We start from the raw sequence: 20,756 nt of genomic DNA on the forward strand, positions 1-20,756 counted from the left end.
AATAGTTGCCTTACGCATTCAAACAATCAGAGCTTTGTCGACTAAGTAGGCCTACTTCGTACAAACTACCGCCAGATTTACGAGAGGTCAATCGAACCCAAATGAGCGTGGGTTCTCTTTTAGCGTAGAGATCTCCAGCTAGTCCAAAGAATGTCATTGCGAGGCTTTGGCGCCGTCTACACACCATTTTGTTCATTGTAATGAAAAGATAAGGATACGTCAGCCAGCGAATCAGTCGTTGATTGATTCAATCGTTACGGAAGGAAGGGTTTCATCAGTTGGTCTAACTTCTATTTGTCGTGCCCCCATGCTGCAGCACAGGGGTCAGATAACTGGAAGATTGACGAAAGGTTCCCACAGTCATGTCCAGTGCCTTGGATTCTTTTTTTCACTATTTCTTGAGCAAATTGTGTCGTGAAGTTACACACAGATAACATGTTTTTTCTATGATTCCTGAAAGCAGATTTCTCGAAGTAGGAGGTTGCTTGATTGGGTTGAACGAATTTTGTGACTAACAAATTTTCTACGGAGTCCAGTGCTGGGTTTCGTATCTAAGTTAACAAAACCCTGCGTTAGGGGCTGTCCATAAAACACGCCCGCAGTTAGAATGGCGGGTGCAAACTGCGGACTTTTCATTGACATGGGGGAGGGAGGTCATTTTTTATCAATTTACGAGGACGTCTTTTATGGACAGCCCCTTAGTTAAAAACTGCTTGTCAGAAACAAAGCGTTTGAAATTCTTTCAAAATGCAACAACAGCTGTCGTTTATTGACAAGCCTTCTTTCAACCTTCCAAAATGTGCTGAGGATGCAAATATTTATTTACACACAAAAAAATAAATAAGAGTTGGCGCCAGCAAGTTTATGCCACTCTCATTTCATCGTTGAACTTGAGTCAGGCAACAAAATCCGTCAGTTTTCTAGTTTTCGTCTGCCGACCTTGAATCAATGTAAAACTGACGGATTTTGCTGCCTGGGGCGCTTCCAAAGCGCTCGTCAAACAATCACCAAATTAACATTTAAAGCAACATCAAACATTGCATTTTCCTCACGTAACATTGAGACCGCATACTGTGTGTTTTTAATGAAACAAACGCCGCAGCAGTCCGTCTTCGATTTTCTGCAAAATTACTTAAACTCTTTGAACCAACAACTAGCAGCAAATCGACAAAATATATCAAGTATGTTAAGTAAAATCCATGTTTGGTAAAACATGTGGCTTCAGAAAGTGACAAAGCATTCGATTGTTCTAACCGGCAGTACGATGGATCCTTTTTTAATAAAACCAGCGTTGAAATTTAGCGGGTTTCGTAAAACTTGTTACGGGTGCACCGCGATGATTGAAAAAATTTGTATGTCCACTCCAGCTTGCGTTGCACTGACGTGATCAAGCCTAGCAACCCAGTCAACAAAATCAGTCTCATTTTACATTGATTAAATGTCTGCAGACGTTGCATCAACGTAAAAAGTAATGATTTGGTGATTGGGAGCTGACAAGTTAGTCGGCGGCAAGGATAAATATCATGATGAATGTGAGAGACGCAGATCGTTGCGTGACAACGTCATTCCGATCCCGATAAACGTCATAGCGATATCGATATCCCGACCATTTTGTCGGGATCGAATTCCATCAAACTATAGCCAGTTAATCAGGTTTTTTAGTTTAAAATGTTTTGAGCATCCATCAATGCTTCCATGAGCGTTCTTCATCAACATTTGCCTCTTCTTCCTCATCCAAATCTCCTCCTGTTAAAAGAGCTTCTTCATCTAACTCTTCTTCCAAGAGTCCGTAACCGAAATCATCTTCAAGAGGTGTGTAAGCGACAACAGGTTCGACGACCACCGAGATGTCCTCATCATCTTCTTCTTCCTCATCTTTAGGAGGAGCTAGGATAGTGATCGGACTATGCACGGCCTTAGGAATGGAGACAGGAGATGGGACTGAAGTTGTCTAAAAAAAGTTGATTTTGATATAATATAAATAACGGGAAAAATCTCTATCGAAGAACTAGCTTTGATTGAGACAGAGGTGTTTAATATGACCTAATAAACCTCAACTTTCAGTTTATTTTTGTATGTTATGTTTTCAGGTATTTCACAAATACAAACTTAATAACTTTTTCTAGCAGTTCAAAAGTAACAATGTGAACACAATCACATATCAATATCATCAGACCCTTGGAACCAGAGAATAAAACAAAAATACGGTCACGACAAGATGAAAAAACTCAACGCAAAATCAAGTTCGAACAAAAACTTGGCTCAGTAATTCTTTTGTTACCGTACGTAATTTTTTGACAGATTATTTTAAAATCAAAAAAATCCACTCACAGTGACAGGAGGCTTGTTGTGTGAAGAAGACCAAACTATAATGAGGTTTTTACCTTTGAACATCATACCTTGGGCAGCAGCCTGCGGAAGAAGCTTTAGTTAAAATTGAGGTTAACTTGAAAACACAAAGGTAATTATTACTTAAAAATTATCTAAACGTAAAGCTAAACCGTTGAACTGGTGTTCGATTTGCTCTCTAGAAGTAAATTGTTCAAGGATACGAACTGGATGATAATTTTCCTTGTAAACACAATCAGTGCTGCAGATAAAAACACCAAAACTAACGAAAGAATGTAATCACCTGCTCAGCATCATGCCTGGCCTTGTACTTTATGGTGCACGTGATACCGTCCTCATCGAAGGAGCACTTCTCAAATTCGCCAAAATCCTGTCAAAAACGACAGGTTAGTGAATTAGACTCCGGAATGTTGGTGGAAAGTGCACTGAACTACTGCATGTAGCAAAGAAGGAGTTTTGAACGGTCTTCTGCTCTACTTACAATACTATTCTTTGTGAACACAAATGTATGATGTTAATCTTCACTGTAGCACGCAAGAAAGTACACAACTGTTATGTATCGTTTTTGAAATCATTGGTATGACCAGACCTGGAATCAAACCCAGACCCCCGCAAGCAGTGACATAATCACTAATCAGCCATTGAGCCGCAGCAAACGAACCTTACCAAGCAGAAATACACCAATGGTACAAAGGCCGATCTAGAACAAGGCGACCAAACGAGTGTAGTCAGTGTACAATTGCAGTTAATCGTTGCCCAACGCAAAAGGTACATTAGCTGATGATGTGCATTCAGTGGGACAATGACTGTTTAGACGTGAAAGAAACGGGACACAACGTAAAAGTAACTCAACAATGCTACAAATACTCTAGTCACTTTTGACAATATCAAGACCTACAGCAAAATGTGAGATCATTTCATCTTTCTCGCTTTCTTGGAATCCAGAAACTCTTATCTCGCATGGTCTTCGATCTAGGTTCGCGCCGGACTTTATAAATCGGTGAGAATTTCCTCTTCCGCGACCTTTTCCGCGTCCCCTACCTCTTCCCCACCCGCCTCTGTATGGTGCCGTTATTCCCAATGAACTTGCCTGAATAGAAACGCAATGAGTTACAAAAAGTGTCATTTGCAGACTCAGAATCATGCAGAGTACATTCAGTATTCACTGATATAAAATGTATTGTGTTCATTATTCAATCATTGTATTACATGCTATAACACTAAATGTGAGCCCATACTCAGTAACTGAGCTTCGGGGAATAAGAAGATAAAGTTCTCATCACAGTAGGCCTTCAGTACTAAACGAGGATATAGTGGCCAGTTCTTTTCCACCAGCCTTCTTTCCTTCAGCAATTACAACCACCCAATTCATTACACCATGGGTAGATGTGAGCGGTGTTCATTAACAACCAGCTTAAACTTGGAAGATTATCAACCCTAAAGTCTGTATCAGATGAGGCGCATGATCTTTAGCATATTCACATACCTGGACGATAAATGACCAGTGAATAAACAACTACAGTATGTTGATAATAAAATAGCGACTAAAAACAAAATTGAATACATTGCAACATAAATGCAAACTATTCTCTAGTCAAATCACCTCGGATTTCAAAAGGTTTAATTTCCTTTTTAACGTGATTGTGTTTTCTCCGTTAGTGGAAGCGTTGTATATGTCTAGCTCTGTGTCCAGCATGTCCTTCTGTGCCTGTAAAAAAGATCACGCCACTTCAAGATCGAGTTAATTCTTTAACGAATCACAATCCAGCACAGCGACATAGGCCTTGTGCGGTTCGACGATCGTGGGCATCATGACAAGATTTCTGTGGCATCAGAATAATAGAATGTCATTAAACCCCAACTGCACCAAAGCCTGCAGCTATCGTACCTTTTTAATCACTATTAAGAGTGCAGTTTTAAAATAGCCTAAGTTACATTTTCCTCAATAGGAGTTAGTATCATTGGAAAAAGTGCTTTCGGCAGCCTTGCTGTAAAATTTTAGCACAAAAAATGCCGAAGTCCATTTCTGAATGTCACAGATTTCACAACACGCAAAAATTTTCGTTTTAAAAGCAACCAGGCCCTGTCTCGAATCTGGGAATTTAATTTGGGACTTCGGTAATTTTAAAACTACACACTTCTTTGCTCTTTTCGTTGCGTGTGTTCTGCGAGGCATAACTGTGCTTTCTTTTACTTATGTCGTTTCATTTTTGCCAGGCTACAGAATAGCAGCTTCTTGTGATAAGTAAACGGCCAAACGTTGTGTGTTTCGTTCAGATATTGCGATTCAATCACTTGTCATTTGCTAAACATTTAAGAAAAAATAACTTCCTTTCTTCACTTACCATAAAAAAAGTTTTACTGAAATCACAAATAACCGGATTTTGTAGTGCAGCACCATGAAGCTGAAATTTACGACTTCTTGGAATGGAATTAAATATTGTCTTGTCTTAATTCCAATTGACAAGACTAGAGATGTACCGATACCAATATTTTGGCCGATCCCGATACCGATATCACTTTTTTAGGCCGATACCGATACTGATACCGATATTTTGGCCGATACTTTAGTGTTACAAAAAGAAGCAATTTTGGTATTTGCAAGGAAATATATCAAATGCTAAGTTTTACCTTATTTGCATAAAACTATTAAAAAAAACTTTGGATTGGCATAATTTATTAAAGATTCAAGAATCCAATCTCAACCACATTGTTGTGTCATAATAGTAGGTTTTAGTAATGAAAGGCCACCGTAATTGAGGATTGGGGTATAAGGGAAGAAACATTACATCATAATTGGGGTTTCTGAAAAATTAATAAAATGTTTGCGCAAACTCTTCAAATAAGGCTATCATAATTGATAATAAGATGTAAAATGTAAACCAAGTGATTTGTGTAGTCGTACAAAAACTACTCGACAAGTAATGTGCAACCTAAGGGCGTTTGGTTGAAAAGCTTTTGCCATGCCAAGACTACCCAGGTAGCAAAAATGCACAATTCTGCATCGCTCCCACCCCGCCAAACGCTCAAAAAACCTGTGCAACTTGGCTGCCCCCAACAAGCCAGCTCCACCAGTCGGCAATTCAACTTGCACCCTTAGCCGCAACAAAATCACCAAGCCCAAACAATGTCACAGCAGAATAAGTAGGCCCAAAAAGAAAGCAATGGGGCCACAAATCCTCAAAAAACCAATCAAAATGGTCCCGTTGCGCCCAAGATGACAACCTCATTGCGAAGGAGCGTCCCCCCCGGCCACCAGCAAGAGGCTGAGCACTCACCAGCACAGCGAGCTGCCGCGACCCGTCAACCACAACGGTGCAGCTTCCACACTAGCCATTTCAATTCTTGTCAATGTCAATTCTTGCTACAAAACGGCTGCCGAGAAACATATAGTTGATTGGATGGTCTAAATGGCTAGTGTGGAAGCCACACCGTTATGGCCAGCGAATCGCAACAGCCCGCCGCACCAGTAAGCGCCCAGCCCCGTGCTGACAGCAGGGAAGGACACTTCCCCCCACAATGAGGCCGCCATCCCAAGCGCAACAAGACCACTTATTGATTAGTTCAGTGAGGATTCGCAGTCCCACCGCCCCCACTCCGAGCCCATCCAATCCGCCACGACATTGTTCAAGCCTGGTGAGTCCACCTCAACGAAAGGCGGAAACCAAATCACAAACTGACAGAACAAGCCCACCAAAATAACCAAGCCACACGGGTCCCTCAAACGTCCAGCAATGCAAAAACGATGCAAAACTACACATTCCCGCCACCTGGGTACTGGGTAGTCTTGGCCTGGTTTTATCCTCTGCTGAGAGTAAAAAAGAAACACAAATGATAAACATTGGAGAAATTGAGTCTCCTTCACAACTTAAGAATCGAACAACGCAAAACTGCTGAAACAAAACGTTTTGTTTGAGTGAAAGAATCACTGTAAGCAAACAATGCCAAAAGGTGCGCCCATGAAGTCATGGGAGTGTGAGGTATCAAAAATTTGATCAGGTTGTTATTTTTCTACTTCAATGTGACGACATTGACGTTAGTTACTACTTTAAAAAATCTATATCTTTGCTTCTGCAGAAAATCCGCAGAAAACGCCTTTGTTTACACGTTTAGTATCGGCCACAGTATCGGCCAAATTTTGCCGATACCGATGCCGATACCGATACTCAAAAAATGGCCGATATCACCGATACCGATGCCGATACCGATATATCGGTACATCTCTAGACAAGACTTAACCAATAAACTACAACGTTAGCTGTTCGCTTTTGGACGATGCTCAATGACATTTTTAAGTAAAACAATTCTAAACTCTACCCAGCTAGCAATATACGTCATTATTACATTGATTCAACGTCAGCCGACGTTCAACAACGTTTTTTTTTTAAACAAACGAAGAATTTCTGGACGACCAAGGATTGAAGTTCAAATGGACAGAGGATGATGCTAGTTTGGAAGCAGAGTCTTGATGAAAACATATTGATAGAGTTTTCCCACCTGCTTTTGTTTTTCTTGGCTTTGTTTGCGTTGCGAGGTGCTCTTGTGAAGGTTACGGATGCTGTCGATGGTGCTGGTCAGAGCTTTCAAAGTCTGATCATACAAGTCAAGTTAGAAACACGACAAGATGAGAACGCATGGTAGCCGTAAAAATTACTGATTAAATATAACAAGTTGTGATAATAATTTGCTATTACAACCACCTACACCTGAAAACCTTTCACAACTAAAACGCCCGAAAAATGGCAACAAGAGCAAGATCTTGAAACTGGAATCGTGACCTGACAGTTTGTCAAAGAAACATTTTTTGGTGGGGTAGAATTTTAGGGGTGATGCTTTCGAATGGGAAGAGATATCGACAAATGTAAAGAAACGCAATTTTACTTACTTTCACAAGTTCTGTTTTCTCGCTGGCAGGAAGATCTTTGCTGGCATCCAACTTGGCCATCAGAAGCTAATAATAAAACGGTGCATGGTTAATTGGTTAATGTTAGAAGTTGCGATTTAACAAAAATATTAATGATAAGACCATGAATTAAAAATCAGATCTTACCTTTTGTTGTTCAAGTTGCTTTTGTATGAGACCTTGTTTCTGCTTATGCAGTTCGACTTTCTTCTGGAGGACAACTTTTTGCTTCTCAATAGCTTTTTGTCGGACAGCTTCTCTCGCGGCGACAATCTGCGACAATTCCAATGTTAAAATAAGAAATTTAAGCGCAGACGAAAAATAGTGTGCTGTGCTACAATGTACATGGCAATGACTGCAGTAAAGATGAAACGATTTTCCGGTTGTGCTTTATATCTTTACGAGTTTATAAAGTAGAGAACAGATTTTGCTTGGACATTTTTTATCAAAACTATTTGAAAAGACAAATTTAGAAAATCCTTCAAATTATTCATTATTATCATTATTTTTGTATGTGAAGCTCTTAGTATTTACGCACGATTACTTTGTTTTTTTGTCAAAAAGAAGGCTTATACTGCTGCAGAGCTTGATAAACAATCAAACAGTCGTTATTTCTGAAGTTTGCATGACCACAGGTAAAATTAACTCAATGATTTCAGCAACAATACAGCGAAATTTTGATAAAAATAACTAATTCCATTAATCATATACTGCAGTGACAGAGCGGTCACACCTTCTTTTTCGCCTCATTACTGGCCTCGATCGCGGCTTTCTTCTCCATGAAGAGTTTGAGAGCAGCGGCATCTTCCTCTTCCTTGGATGGAGGTGGATTTTCTTCAGCTTTCAGATCGTTGCTGATAGTCTTGGAAATGACTCCATCCGCAAATGTCTGTGAACAAATAAATGAATATCATGTTCCCAAGCGATTCAATTGTTACAGCCAAGCAAGCTATACAATCCCAAAAGTAAGAAAGAAGACTTACCAGATATTCTCGCCTGCATGATTGGTTGGTGTTGAATCTTTATTCTAGGACTGAGAAAGCCGTTGATGGGTTATTCCTGGCAGTTTCGCATACTTGTAGACTGTGGAGGCTTTGAACCACTGACGCAGGACTGGATACCGAGATCGACAGAGTGAAGTTTCCGCTTGTTGTCTGTCAATTATGCCACCCAGTAGGTGCCGCTGAATGAAGAGTAGTTCTGAAATGTGTTGCTCAAGCGCACACCCCAAGAACTGAACCAGCGCAGCTTGATTTTGAGTCGGGCTAACGGGTTAGACAATTAAAGTGAGTAAATAAGCTAACGAGTATGATGTGAAAAATAATCCTGGGTAAAAAACTGCAACCGGTCAGATAACTGGGACATAAAAGTGCAACCGGTGAGGAGACACCACTTTGAGTATGCGGTGCTTTGGAGAATGTGAAATTACCCCTTAATTCTCATGACTCCCAGATCTGCTCTGGCCCAGAGCAGTAGTACCTGTCAGGGCCCCAGGTATGGGTTAAACACTCGGAGAAGTTTGGCTCTTGTAGGTGCGATATACAGGCTTACTGCAATGTACATGCCCTAACATACCCAAACCAAGCCCCCGGTACTGGGTTAAAAATTCTTTCGTGCTTCGGGGAAAGGTTCTTAAACCAGAAGCTACGACAAGGCAAGTCTGACATAAAGCCAACAACTCAAGGACCTCACTGTCCTCGTCTCAGCATGCTGAGCCAGGGCAGACGAATCTTGTGTTTAAAGGGTGAAACCAGGATTACGCACACTATGCTTTACCTTAAAACTCCATAGCGTAGACTTAAGTTCAAGTTATACATGAAATGGACACAATAATTTCAAATTTTCTTAAAAATGAAGCGTAGAGGGACACGTGGGCATACAGCACGTTGTAGGAACAGCTCATTCATTTCAACATCACATGGAAACAGGAGAGCTAAAGAGAAGGCATTGTAGTTGTTGCTGACTTGTGGCAAGTGCAACGGATTGGAAGATTTTACTCGTAAGAAAAAAAAAGATGTAAATACAGTGTTTATTTATCTCTATGAGTAACCTCTACAAAACAAAATAAACGTAGATAACTATCCCAGAAAGAAGCGATTATTGTTTACATTATTGCAAACACCGGCAATGTTCGATCAAGGCCACTACAGCCCAACTAAGCCTCAAGCAATCGCTCACCGCTTTGTCGTTCTCGTCTGTTGTGACGGGCTTGGCTTGGTCGGACTTGGGAAGGCTTCCGATCCTGTCCTTCACATTAGCTTGAAAGTTCTAAACACGATGCGAAAACGATGAGAATTACTACTTTGACAGGGTCGCTTTTTTGTATGTTAGTTTTGATTTTAAAATATTGGAATCTTGCTTTGTAGTTGGTCGACTGATAATATTGGTAAAGATTCTGTAAGTTTTTTTTTTTTCTTCAAAGCAACACGGTGACATGATCTGCGTATGATCGTCAGACAATGAACTGTGCCAAAACTGATAATAAAAACAAAAGTATAATACAACTATTTGTAAAACTAAACCAGAAAAAATGTTATTTCGGGCTTGTGGTCGGTCTTCCACGACGGTGAAGAAATTATGTTGTTTCATGTGACAATTTGAAGGATTGCGTGGAGCATAGCAAGCAGGTCTACAATCACTTTTATTTGATTTTAAAGCATCAGATTAACCATAAATGATATATTGCTGAAGATGAACCTGCCGACAAGCCAATAGGTTAAATTTCATGCAATTTGTATACATAAAACTTAAACGAAAGATGATTCAAACGTCAAGAACTTACGTTGGCGTCGGTGTTAGGGTTGGTTTGCTGGGCCTCTTCACTGTTATGCCAGAAAACTCGAATGAACCTGTTATTGAGGACGGCGTCCGTATCTTTGATCGCTGCGCGTGCGCTGTTGACATGCGCGTACTCGATCAAGGCTTGGTTGGGTTGAGAATTGTATTTCACCTGAGCAATAGTGTTTAACAACGATGTCAACAGTAGCTAACACAATACATTTTTGGTGCCTGAAATGTTAGACCTATTTAGGAGTATATTGGAGGCGCTGATTCCAAAAATGTAATCAGTTTTTCCTCACTACTGTAGATCTCCTTTTTGAGATATGATATATCTAATTTGACACTGGATTTTAGAGAATTTTATTTCATATGAAGAATAGTTTTTAACAACGATAAATTATTGAACATGGATTGGGATAAACACAAAAAACGTTCAAAATAACGTTCTTGAGGATGTTCAGTCATTTACGGGTGACAACGAGTGCTAAAGTACTCGTTGTTAAATCAAGAACATGAGAAACTTTATGCTTCAGTTTAACAGTTTCGATCATCGATGCGACCACACCCTGGTTACTGATATTGACGGTTTGAATTTCTCACCTCGTTGCAATACTATTGCCGGTGCTTTCTTTTACTTACAGCGGTCGTAATACAGTAATAGCCATGCGATAATACATTATCCCAGATGTTCTCGAACTGAAATTCCTACCGCTGAGTGCGCCGTAAGTCAAGTAAACTTTTCCAAAGGCGTCGCAACGAAAAAATTTTGAGGAAGGACCGCTGCATTTTCCTTTTGGACGTTATTAGTCAAGTCATTGCAGCTCTGTACCTGAATGTTGTTGATGGCACCAAACTTTGCAAAATGTTCATTCAACTTAGTGATGTTATTGAGAATAGGAGGAATCTTCTTTACAATCAAGGTCTTGTTGTATGATCCTGAAAAGATTTTACAATAATTTACGCATGAATTTCCATGGCAAATGTGGAGTACAGACTTCCACAATGTAAAAGATTTGGTTATGGTCAGGTTCAATCGACGCTGATCACACGTGACGGACGGTACTGGCGGTTGCTGCCATACGTGTGACGCAAAACGTCGTAAACTTACGTCAAGCAATCCTTACCTGCGTTGTTACTAAAGTGTGACCGTTTCGCTCCCAACTCAACAGGGTTGCCATTTCCGGCTGGGCGCTTTCGAAAATTTCCTGAAAAACGTTCAAATGTCAATAGTTAAGTTCACCTTGTTTGAGATGGAGAGGACAGTAAACTGATGGGAACTTTGGAAAAAAAATTGTTTTGTGTAATAACGTGGCCACTACAGCAGTTGGTCCATGCACGGTTGCACGCTTAACAAAAATAAGACGTCAGCTGCATAGCCGAGTGGTGAGAGCCCTGGTACGGTACTCGAAATGTCGCCGGTTCGACACTGCTCAAGAGCATGCGCTGCGTCTTTGGTAGGATACTTAAAGGCATGCCTGAAGGTGGACATGAAGATTGGCTTCTTTGCCTTCCCGTCCACTTAAATCTCCAACCACCAAGCTTGGATGCGACAAAAAAATAAGACCGAAGAAAAGTTATATCAGAGCGCCTGTGCAATGTGTGCATGGTAAATGACACTTATCGTATATAATAAATAATTTGAATATAAATACTTTCCAACGGACAAAAAAATTGCAATTTTTAAACCTGAAGATACAAAGATGGATGGAAAAATGATATAACTATGTTGGCTAGATATATCCTTTCCTCTGTAAAACTACAGAAATGTAGGTCAATTTAGGGCAGAAAAAACGTGGGTTGAGAAAAATGAACAATTAGTAGATACTTGAGCCTGTTATACCTATAGGTGGAGGTATTTGTGGCGGTGGAACATTGACGTTGATTGGAATGGGAAACCGGTGAAGCATGGGGGGTGGGACAGGCATTGGAGGCATCTAGAACAAAGGACGTAACTGTTAAATTAATTTTAAATAGCTTGGCTGCTCAGAAAGCCTAGCTAGCCTTCTTCTGTGACCACACTAACGCAATGACATAAAATAATAATTGTTCTGCTATCACTTACCACAACAGGTTAACGACCTTTAAAATGATTGATGTCACAGTAATTGAAAAAAACTTACTTATATTATTCACAGCAAACATGTGATTTTAAAAGCTAATTTGTGACGGTTATACGCATAAAAAGGCTTGGCAAAGTGACTATGCTATTATCCAGTATCCTCTGTACGATTTCACGTTCCAACCAATCAAACGAGTCAGATAGATTTATGGAACTTTTAATGCTTTCCGTCATGAACGTCAAAACAGCATACTCTTAAGAATAGGTCAAGAAAACGAGAATTTGTTACAAACTGTACAACTTCAATACAATGTGTTTCCTTTCTGCAAACAAACTTATATACTGACCACAGGTGGTGGTGGAAAAGGTAATCCCATCGGTAAACCAAGAGGTCTTGGCGGAATCATTGAGGGAGGATGGGTTGATGGGGCTTCAAGCACTGGTTCAGGATCAACTGGTTTTGTCTCCTCCGGCCTGGAAGTAGCCGATGTAAGAGTCATATCATCCACCACCAGAGCGTCTGTTCCATGATCAAAAGGACACAGATCTCCTTTCATGCAAAAGCCTTTCTCTGTAAATAAATAGAATATAAATTTAATACCCATAGAAACTGAAGTACAATAATGCAGAGGTCGGCAAATAATGGATCAAGCAGCCATTTACTCTGGGTTGCGCCAACAAGTATTTGCAAACGCCTACAACAAGGTACTTTTATGCATCTTGAGCACACAGTATCTCAACATAAATATCCTTACGATCATAATCCCAGCATCTTTCTTTTCGCTTTTCTCCACCAGCTGCAGGATTCGCCCTGTTTCTAGGAGAATCGTTTGACGAAGATCGATCACTGCTCGATGAATGGGATTTTGGAGAAATAGAGCTGAAATATATAAAAATGGTTTACTAAAGGTGTTGGGTTGGCCGTACAGTACACGGCAGAAAAATGTCACCAATCACAGAAATAGCAAACAACGCTCGTAGGCGTAATCACAGAAAAACATACAAGATAATTAAAAGATGACAATAATGTTGAAAAAATGACAATAATGTTAAAAAGCTTTATTTCTTGAATTCTCTCATGAAAAACGAAACTAAAAGTCAAATTCAAATATAAAAAGAAATTATCACAACCACCTACCGTTTTCTCTTCAAAGGGGACCTTGATCTTCTTGGTGATCTTGATCTTGGATTCCTGAAAATTAATGAAAGATGAAAACGCGTACACATTACTGCTCAAAACACCAATGACTTGCAGATTTGGGCAGCTAAATCAGATAATTTCAAGTTCATAGAGCTATAGCTTTCAATCATGACAGGCTAACAGTACCAGTACCTTCTCCTAGGGGACATCGATGAGCGGCCGCGTCGGTGGGGAGAGGAGGATTTGCTTCGAGGTCTCCTGACATAATGACGTCTGCAATATCAACAATGAAAACAAACAACAGTAAACTAATGTATCATTTGTGTCCTCAAATCATTTTATTTAAAGTAAAACTATAAACTGCATGTCAAAGAGAAAGTTACCCCTTGAAATATACATCACAAATTCAAGAGATATATATTGTTTTTAAATTTTCAATCTACTTCTACTACAGCTTAAAACTTGCACGCTGTGAAGTTCATTTTGACTTAATCTTTATCAACTATTAGAATATGTCTTTTTTTTGCTTTGTGTTCAAAATACATTTTTAAACAGAACATCTGCTGATGAACTTCAATATCTTCAAACTGTTTTAAGCTACATTCACAAATGTGATCACGAGAGTCTCATTAAATAAAATGTACCGATTATCCTGAACGGGTGATCTTCTGCGGTGTCGTCTGTCATCATATCGTCTTCGCCTGTCACAAAGAAGAAGCATAACATCAATAGTGAGTGAGCTACATAACACCAATAGTGAGAAAGTGGCTACCGCACTATGATACAAGAAACACAGCAATATACGCTTTGAGCTATAACCTACCTCTCCATAGTCCATAAGTATTATACCGTCATGACTATTATTTTGTTACTGGTAATTTCTCTTTAGCCTCGGTCAGGATATAAAAATAATTTGGCGTGTTAACTCAACAGACTGGACTCAGGGGTTAAATTAAAGGGTGGCACAAGATAAAGATTTACTTAAAATATGAACAAGCTTTCTGATACCACACATGTACTGAGATTCTGAGAAGTTATTCAAATACAAAGAAATGTTCTTGGAAAGTTATGTTACCACTCAGTCACTCACATTTCTGGGCTACGTGGTCGCCTTACAGGAGAACGAGATGACGTAGTGTGAGATCTCTGTATTTCTTTCCCTTTCTCTCTTTGATCTTTAGGAATGGTTTTTTCCTAAACAATAGGATATTTACTATATAGCAGTCAGGAAATTGGTGTAACTTGTAACAATTGTGATTATAATAATCATTCACTATCTCCGCTTGCAGCAGATTGCGCATCAACATGGGTTACTTGATAGGGTTCCATGTGATTTTATGAGCCGTACTGCTTCCATGCTGGCTCAATGCAGATTAGAAGAGGGTGATATGTCACCAGATTATTACCCGATTTATCCTCACTGCGTTATGCAAAAAAGAACACAATCGGTACCCTTTTTAAAGTCTTTGGTATGACCCGACCTGGAATCGAACCCAGGGCTACCAGCACCAGAGCCGAAGACGATAACCACTGAGCCACGGGTGCTGGTGTTGTGATTATCTGGTATCGTGATTATTATTATCTGGTGTGATTATTATTATTATTATCTGGTTATATCTGGTGTTGTGATTATTATCACGGGTCTGGTATTGTGATTATACGAAAACTGGAATGAAAATTACAGATTAAGATAAAACCTTTGAAGCGCATAATCAAACCTTAAATCAATTACCATGTTTTTAAAAATAGCTCATAAAGTACTTTAGATAATAGATATATACACTTGTAATTGTGTATTGTTTTTAATTTGTTTTAAAGTTAGTATTAAGTGCTATTTTATATAAATCTGCAAGAGTTTTGTTTAATATATATGTTACCGTACTTCAAAAAAATTACTTTTTTAATGTGTGCAAGAATAATTTCTGAAAATAAATCGATGGAACTAAGATATACTTAGTTACTTACTGCAACAATTTATTCACTCAAATTACGACCAGTTCGATGAATGAAATAATATTAGCATCAGAAATGAAATCTACACTCACACTTGGCGTACATTACTTATCAATCGTTAAATTGTTTGTTCACTACTAAGAACATACATTACACTGAGTAGAGTTGTGAATGCCAGATAGTTAGATTATATCATGAGCTTCTGCATTGATTAAAACACACTGTTACAATATATATTTTAAAAGATAAACTCAACACTATATAAGAACAAAATGACAGTCAGGTAACCAACCTCTGGTTTAGATCCTGGTTCCTTCACAGGTGTCACATAAGACTTTGATTGCAATGCTTCAAATAGATTCTTTACAAAGCCATCGGTTTCTAAATAGATTCAAAACAATGAAGGGGTGTACCAGCAAACGGGTCTGCTACTATTCGGCGAGTCCGATTCGGCGAGTTCAACTCGGCTAGTCCGATTCGGCGAGTGCCCTATTCGGCAATCTATTGAATTTTTTTTTAATTATCGAGTATCGTAGCTTAATTATCATTGCCGCTTTTACATCGTTTTAACGTCGCTAAACGTTGAAATAAGACCCTAACTCCAACCTCTAACCCTAAAACGGCAATGATAATTAGGCTACGGTACCCAACAATTTTAAAAAAAATTGCCGAATAGGAAACTCGCAGAAAAGGGCACTCGCTGAATCGGACTCGCCGAAACGGGCCATTCTGCCAACAAACATCTATAGGATTGGCCCATGATACAAGAGGATCCACAGAGGATATAAACTTACTTTTAATAATGTCTTTTTAGACATTATTTTTAAACAAACATTATAAAAGAGTCAAAATGACTTTTTAGACTTTATTTTTAAACAAATAAAAAAAGAGTCTAAAGTCATGTAAATTTCACTTTGTGTGGAGCTACAATGCTACTTGAGGTTACCGTTATTTCTTTATTCGCTTGGTTTCTAAATAGTTTATTATTTTGTACATGCTGTTTGTTGGGTTACATGCTTATATCTTGTCATGTATTCACAATAGTACATAGCCCATTTAAAAAACAAACAACCATCAAGAAAGAATAAGTGGCAAATTTATGATTTTACTTGCACAAAAAATGGTAGAATACCGATATCTGAGGTCTGTACAGCATCTTGGGTTATCTAATTGCTTACTATTACACAAACAATTAAATATTAATGGGCCATGGGCATATATGATATGAAATTATTTACTGTAGGTGCTGGCAGTTTAAAGCTGAAATCCATGATGGTTAAGACAGCAATGCTCAAAGGTTAATAAAACAAAAAAGTAGTCTTGCTCAAAACAGCATGTGTTTTAGCTTTAAATTTTTGCAAGTAGCATACTGGCCGCATGCGGTAAGTTGGAAATTTACTCTAGTATTACATCTCGTAGTGTGTATCCATTATATGTATGAACCATAGGCATACGAAGCTGAGCAACGTTATCAAGTTTAACATATTAAAGATTATTATATATTTACAAAAAACACAAAACTACGCAACAATTAAATATCGAACGTTTTCGACATCACACGATGTCCTCTTCAGGAATAACATATATACAATTTTTACTACATCTGAATAAAATACAATGGTTATTATAACCATACACAGGTAGTACTGAATTCCATTTCTTTTTTTCTCACTGTATTATTATGTAATTTCACAATGGAAGGCGAAAATTCACTACTGTGCTTGCAACACCATTATTATTACTACAGTATAATCATTTTTTCGTAAAGGGGAAAGTTCATTATTTATATACAAGATGTCCATACAATGTACTAGAGCTCGACTGATATATTGGTCAGCCGATATTTATCGGCCGATATATTGTATCGGCTATTTTTCGCCGATAAACATCGGCCAGCAAAAGCACTCAAAACCAGTTGTACATGCCTTTAGAAGAAACACAAGTTGCTCAAACGCGCATTTAAACTCTCTCGTCTTAATTACGTGCAAGTGCAAGCGGCTGCACACAATCCATTTTGCATGCAGCACGTGGGTATGCTTTTGAAAGTCTTGTTTTGTGCACATGGAAGGCTGCTCTTCTAGCTGCCTATTTAATTGGTGCTGCCTGGTTGTGCTTCTGTTTATTGGGCTAGTGGTGGTGACACCGGTCTTTGTGCGAATCCTAGCAGAAACTCCTGTCGTGGATTGATTTACGCTGACAAAAGATGTTGTCTTCTTGGCATGAATGCTGAGAAACTATGTTTTTTGAACTACAATTTGAAGCTGTTAAACTTTAATTATTGAATTGAACACAAAACAGTATTGCATTTGGTTGTTTCTTTTTTGTTTGGTGTTTTTTGTGATTAGCGTTAAGAATGATTTTTCAATTACAGTAACCAATGCACAAACTTTCTTGGACTGTTGCTTAATAACTTCGTTGGTAACAAATTTTTCGTAGTAGATATATATATCGGTATCAGCCAAAAAGTTTCATAAATATCGGTATCGGCCTGAAAAAGTGATATCGGTCGAGCTCTACAATGTACTATGAAGATATGCATACAACAATTAAATAACCTATCATGATAAGTGAAATGAAATAACCACTAGCCTTATTCAAGAATTACCTTTCTGTAAAAACACATCCAATTGCTCTTTGCAAAGAATTTTCAAGTCACTTTCTGACTTGTCTTTTTTCACCAATGCTATAACATATTTTGCCAAAGCATTTGGGTCAGCATCACACCTGTACAAATACATCAATGCAATTAAAAACTCTGTGTGGCTGATGTAACTTTTTTCCAACTTCATGCACAGAGGACTTCTGTAGATCGCTAGCAATGCTTCAATGAAAGCAAAACAATTACTTTGAAGGTCACGATAGAAATAAATTTGTTTCGTCAGCAGAGTAAAAAATGAAACCAAAAGTTGATTGCAATTATAGAAAACATACGGTACCAAATCAGTCAAAGTATTATGCTTCTTGATAAAGCACATTTGTCAAACAATCTTAGGACTGAGTTTAGAAAGCTTTTTTACATGTCAATTATGTTGTGCAATAACCACCGCATGAACTGCGATCAAGGATCATGGCAAGCATTGGTAAAAGTATATTTTAACAAATAACCTGTAATAATGTATTAAGAGAATTGAATAATTGCAGATAACACTTCAGTAACAAGCAGAAATTTCACTGTTAAAGCACCGTGTCATTCACACTCAATTACAAGGGCAATGTCACTGACTCATAGACTATACAAGAATGTAAACCGCTATTTGATTAAAATTCAAAATGAGTTTTTTAAGTCCAAGGGCAGAGATTCTCATAAATAAGCAAGTCGTAAAAAGTCCAACACTCAAAACTGCACTCTGCGTCACAAAAGCATTATAATAGAATTGACTATGTATTTCAATTCATTGTAGATTCTATGAACAATGACAAGCCAGGAACTAGATCTATTTACATGCTACTGGAGTTTAACACTGTAGGCCTATTTGTAACATATTTGCAGTGTACTTACACAGGACCAAGTTTCTTGACTAGCCATAACTTGAAAGCATCAACATTTTCTATGGAAACCATTCTTTTTAAGACAACACAATAAGATTTAGAAATGTAATTTTCTAGAACCTAAAAATAATCCATATTTTGAAATAACTTATCCCGTTTTAAAGACATGGCTCTTAAAGCTGTAGAGTAAAAATGTGCAAACAAACACTAGCAAATATTGGAAATACCTTTAAAAAATATTTAAAAATTAAAATAAAATCAATTTTGTTATTTGAAAATAATATCTTATGGTATGAAAAATAGGAGTAGGCAATGGAAATAAAGCAACTCATGTCGGTGTGAGGTAACAGCTAAGTATTTCTATAGGCCTACAGTACTTCTAACTTATTGCACATCCATCTTATTCAAAGAAATCCTGAGATGGAGACAAGAAAAACGGTAAAAATGCTTGGGCTGATTGAAATTGAGATTATCACATTACGATGAAGCAAATACAGAAAACTACAATTTGCTTTCTTCGACTGACACTGATATGGCCAGCAACACTGAAATGCTCAACAATTATTCTTGTCAAGGATAATGCCATTGCGATTTGGGAAGACTTTTGATGAGATTGAGAAAGCCACTGAACTGCAAAAAGTGACACTAATAAATGAATTGCAAGGGGTGGAAATATTAACTGAAAAAAAGAATTTTAGACTTGGCCGGAATTATTTTAGGTCTGGAATCTTTCCGAGGGGCCCGGAAAGTCAAAAAATATAACGAACTACTATGCTATAGTAATGTGTTTGCATCCAATTAATTTTGTTTCAAAGACATTCTTCACCTTTTGGCAAAAAATTACTTGGCTTTTCAATCGATTCATTAACAGTTTTGTAATTTTTCCTCCCTGGAGATATAAGTTTTTTAGTTTGTTTTTTATGTATCTTATCATGGTCCCATAAGGCCCGGTAATATCACTGGAACTAGGCTCAGAATATCCTCTCAATAGCCTTGCGAAGTGTGTGACCTAACTTCAGGACAGAAGACAACACTGCATGCATGGTGAGGGCATTAGTAGGCTATGTCACCTTTTGGATGAAGTATTTTTATTTTTGTTTACAGGTTTAGTTTTGCAAGGAAAGTGGAGTTAATTGACCAACCATCAATAGCCTTTACTTTGATCACCGGTAGGTTATAGCAGTTTTATTTAACGCAGTTCGGCTACTTCATACCTTATCAACCAGTGCGTGGGAAGACACAAGAAAAAAAATAATTTGTCACGTCGATTGATCACAATGCAATGGAGACCGCGATTGACTTTGCAGGCTTCTTTAACGTGATGGGATTTGTTTAAATCCCGGACGAATCCCCAATGTAGCCTAAGCTTTTGCTTATTGAGAGACTTTGAGTCTCTAGCCCCAAGTGGATAATTCAAGGTTTCTGTTAATTAAGCTTAGGGGTATGATTGCCTGCAAAATTAAACAAGTTAAAGTTGAACAAGTTATTTTTTTGCTACGCAGTAATGTCGCAATAACAATTTTAACTTTTCTCTTGTTAGTAAGAAAATACTGTCTTAATTAATTTTTTTACTAATGCAAGTTGAATTGATATGATTTTGTGGATCTGGTGCCAAAAATAACATATTGTGCGGCTGGTCTTACAAATAGCCTACGTATTGCGGGCCGGACTTTGAACATTCCTGGGCTATTTGAACCAAAATGTTTTCGTTTCATTGTCAACTCAAAGTAGGCTAACCATTTTCATATTTGAAAAGTAAAGAAGTCGTCCGCCCGGATAGCTCGGTTAGTTAGCGCGTGACTTCCTGAACGAAGAAGCTTCAGGATCAAGCGGCGCAAGTTGGACTCTCGGGGTGCGCGCGTGAGTAACGCATTCTATAGACTGTTCTTCATTCACCGGCATCTAATGGATGGAACAATTCCCGGCAACATGACTTCAACAATTGAAAGTTTCACTCTGTCAATCTCGGTAACCGGCCTGCGTCAAAAGCCTCTACAAGTAGGCCTATGCGAAACTACCAGGAAAAACCTATCAAGGTTTTGTCAGTCCGAGGATAAAGGTTCAAAATCACAAGTAAGCCA

At 38.4% G+C, this 20,756-nt stretch overlaps 1 protein-coding gene across 1 annotated transcript; it reads right to left on the bottom strand.

Moving 5' to 3' along the window:
* Positions 1–769: 769 nt before the first annotated feature.
* On the bottom strand, positions 770–18,789 carry LOC145783138 (RNA-binding protein 26-like). Its single transcript, XM_082594923.1, has 23 exons — positions 18,686–18,789; positions 17,792–17,910; positions 15,479–15,567; positions 14,324–14,427; positions 13,878–13,934; positions 13,426–13,506; positions 13,231–13,284; positions 12,848–12,972; positions 12,440–12,663; positions 11,874–11,967; positions 11,158–11,238; positions 10,863–10,969; positions 10,035–10,202; positions 9,431–9,520; positions 7,986–8,141; positions 7,400–7,525; positions 7,235–7,300; positions 6,847–6,939; positions 3,953–4,057; positions 3,248–3,439; positions 2,633–2,719; positions 2,332–2,412; positions 770–1,951 (listed from the first exon to the last, which is right to left on the bottom strand). The coding sequence occupies exons 1-23, from the start codon at positions 18,745–18,747 to the stop codon at positions 1,685–1,687; spliced, it is 2,628 nt and encodes an 875-aa protein (XP_082451049.1). The 5' UTR covers positions 18,748–18,789; the 3' UTR covers positions 770–1,684.
* Between the last annotated feature and the right edge of the window lie 1,967 nt (positions 18,790–20,756).

The sequence above is a fragment of the Aplidium turbinatum genome, chromosome 14 (genome assembly GCF_918807975.1).
Source record: "Aplidium turbinatum chromosome 14, kaAplTurb1.1, whole genome shotgun sequence".
NCBI classification, from domain to species: domain Eukaryota; kingdom Metazoa; phylum Chordata; class Ascidiacea; order Aplousobranchia; family Polyclinidae; genus Aplidium; species Aplidium turbinatum.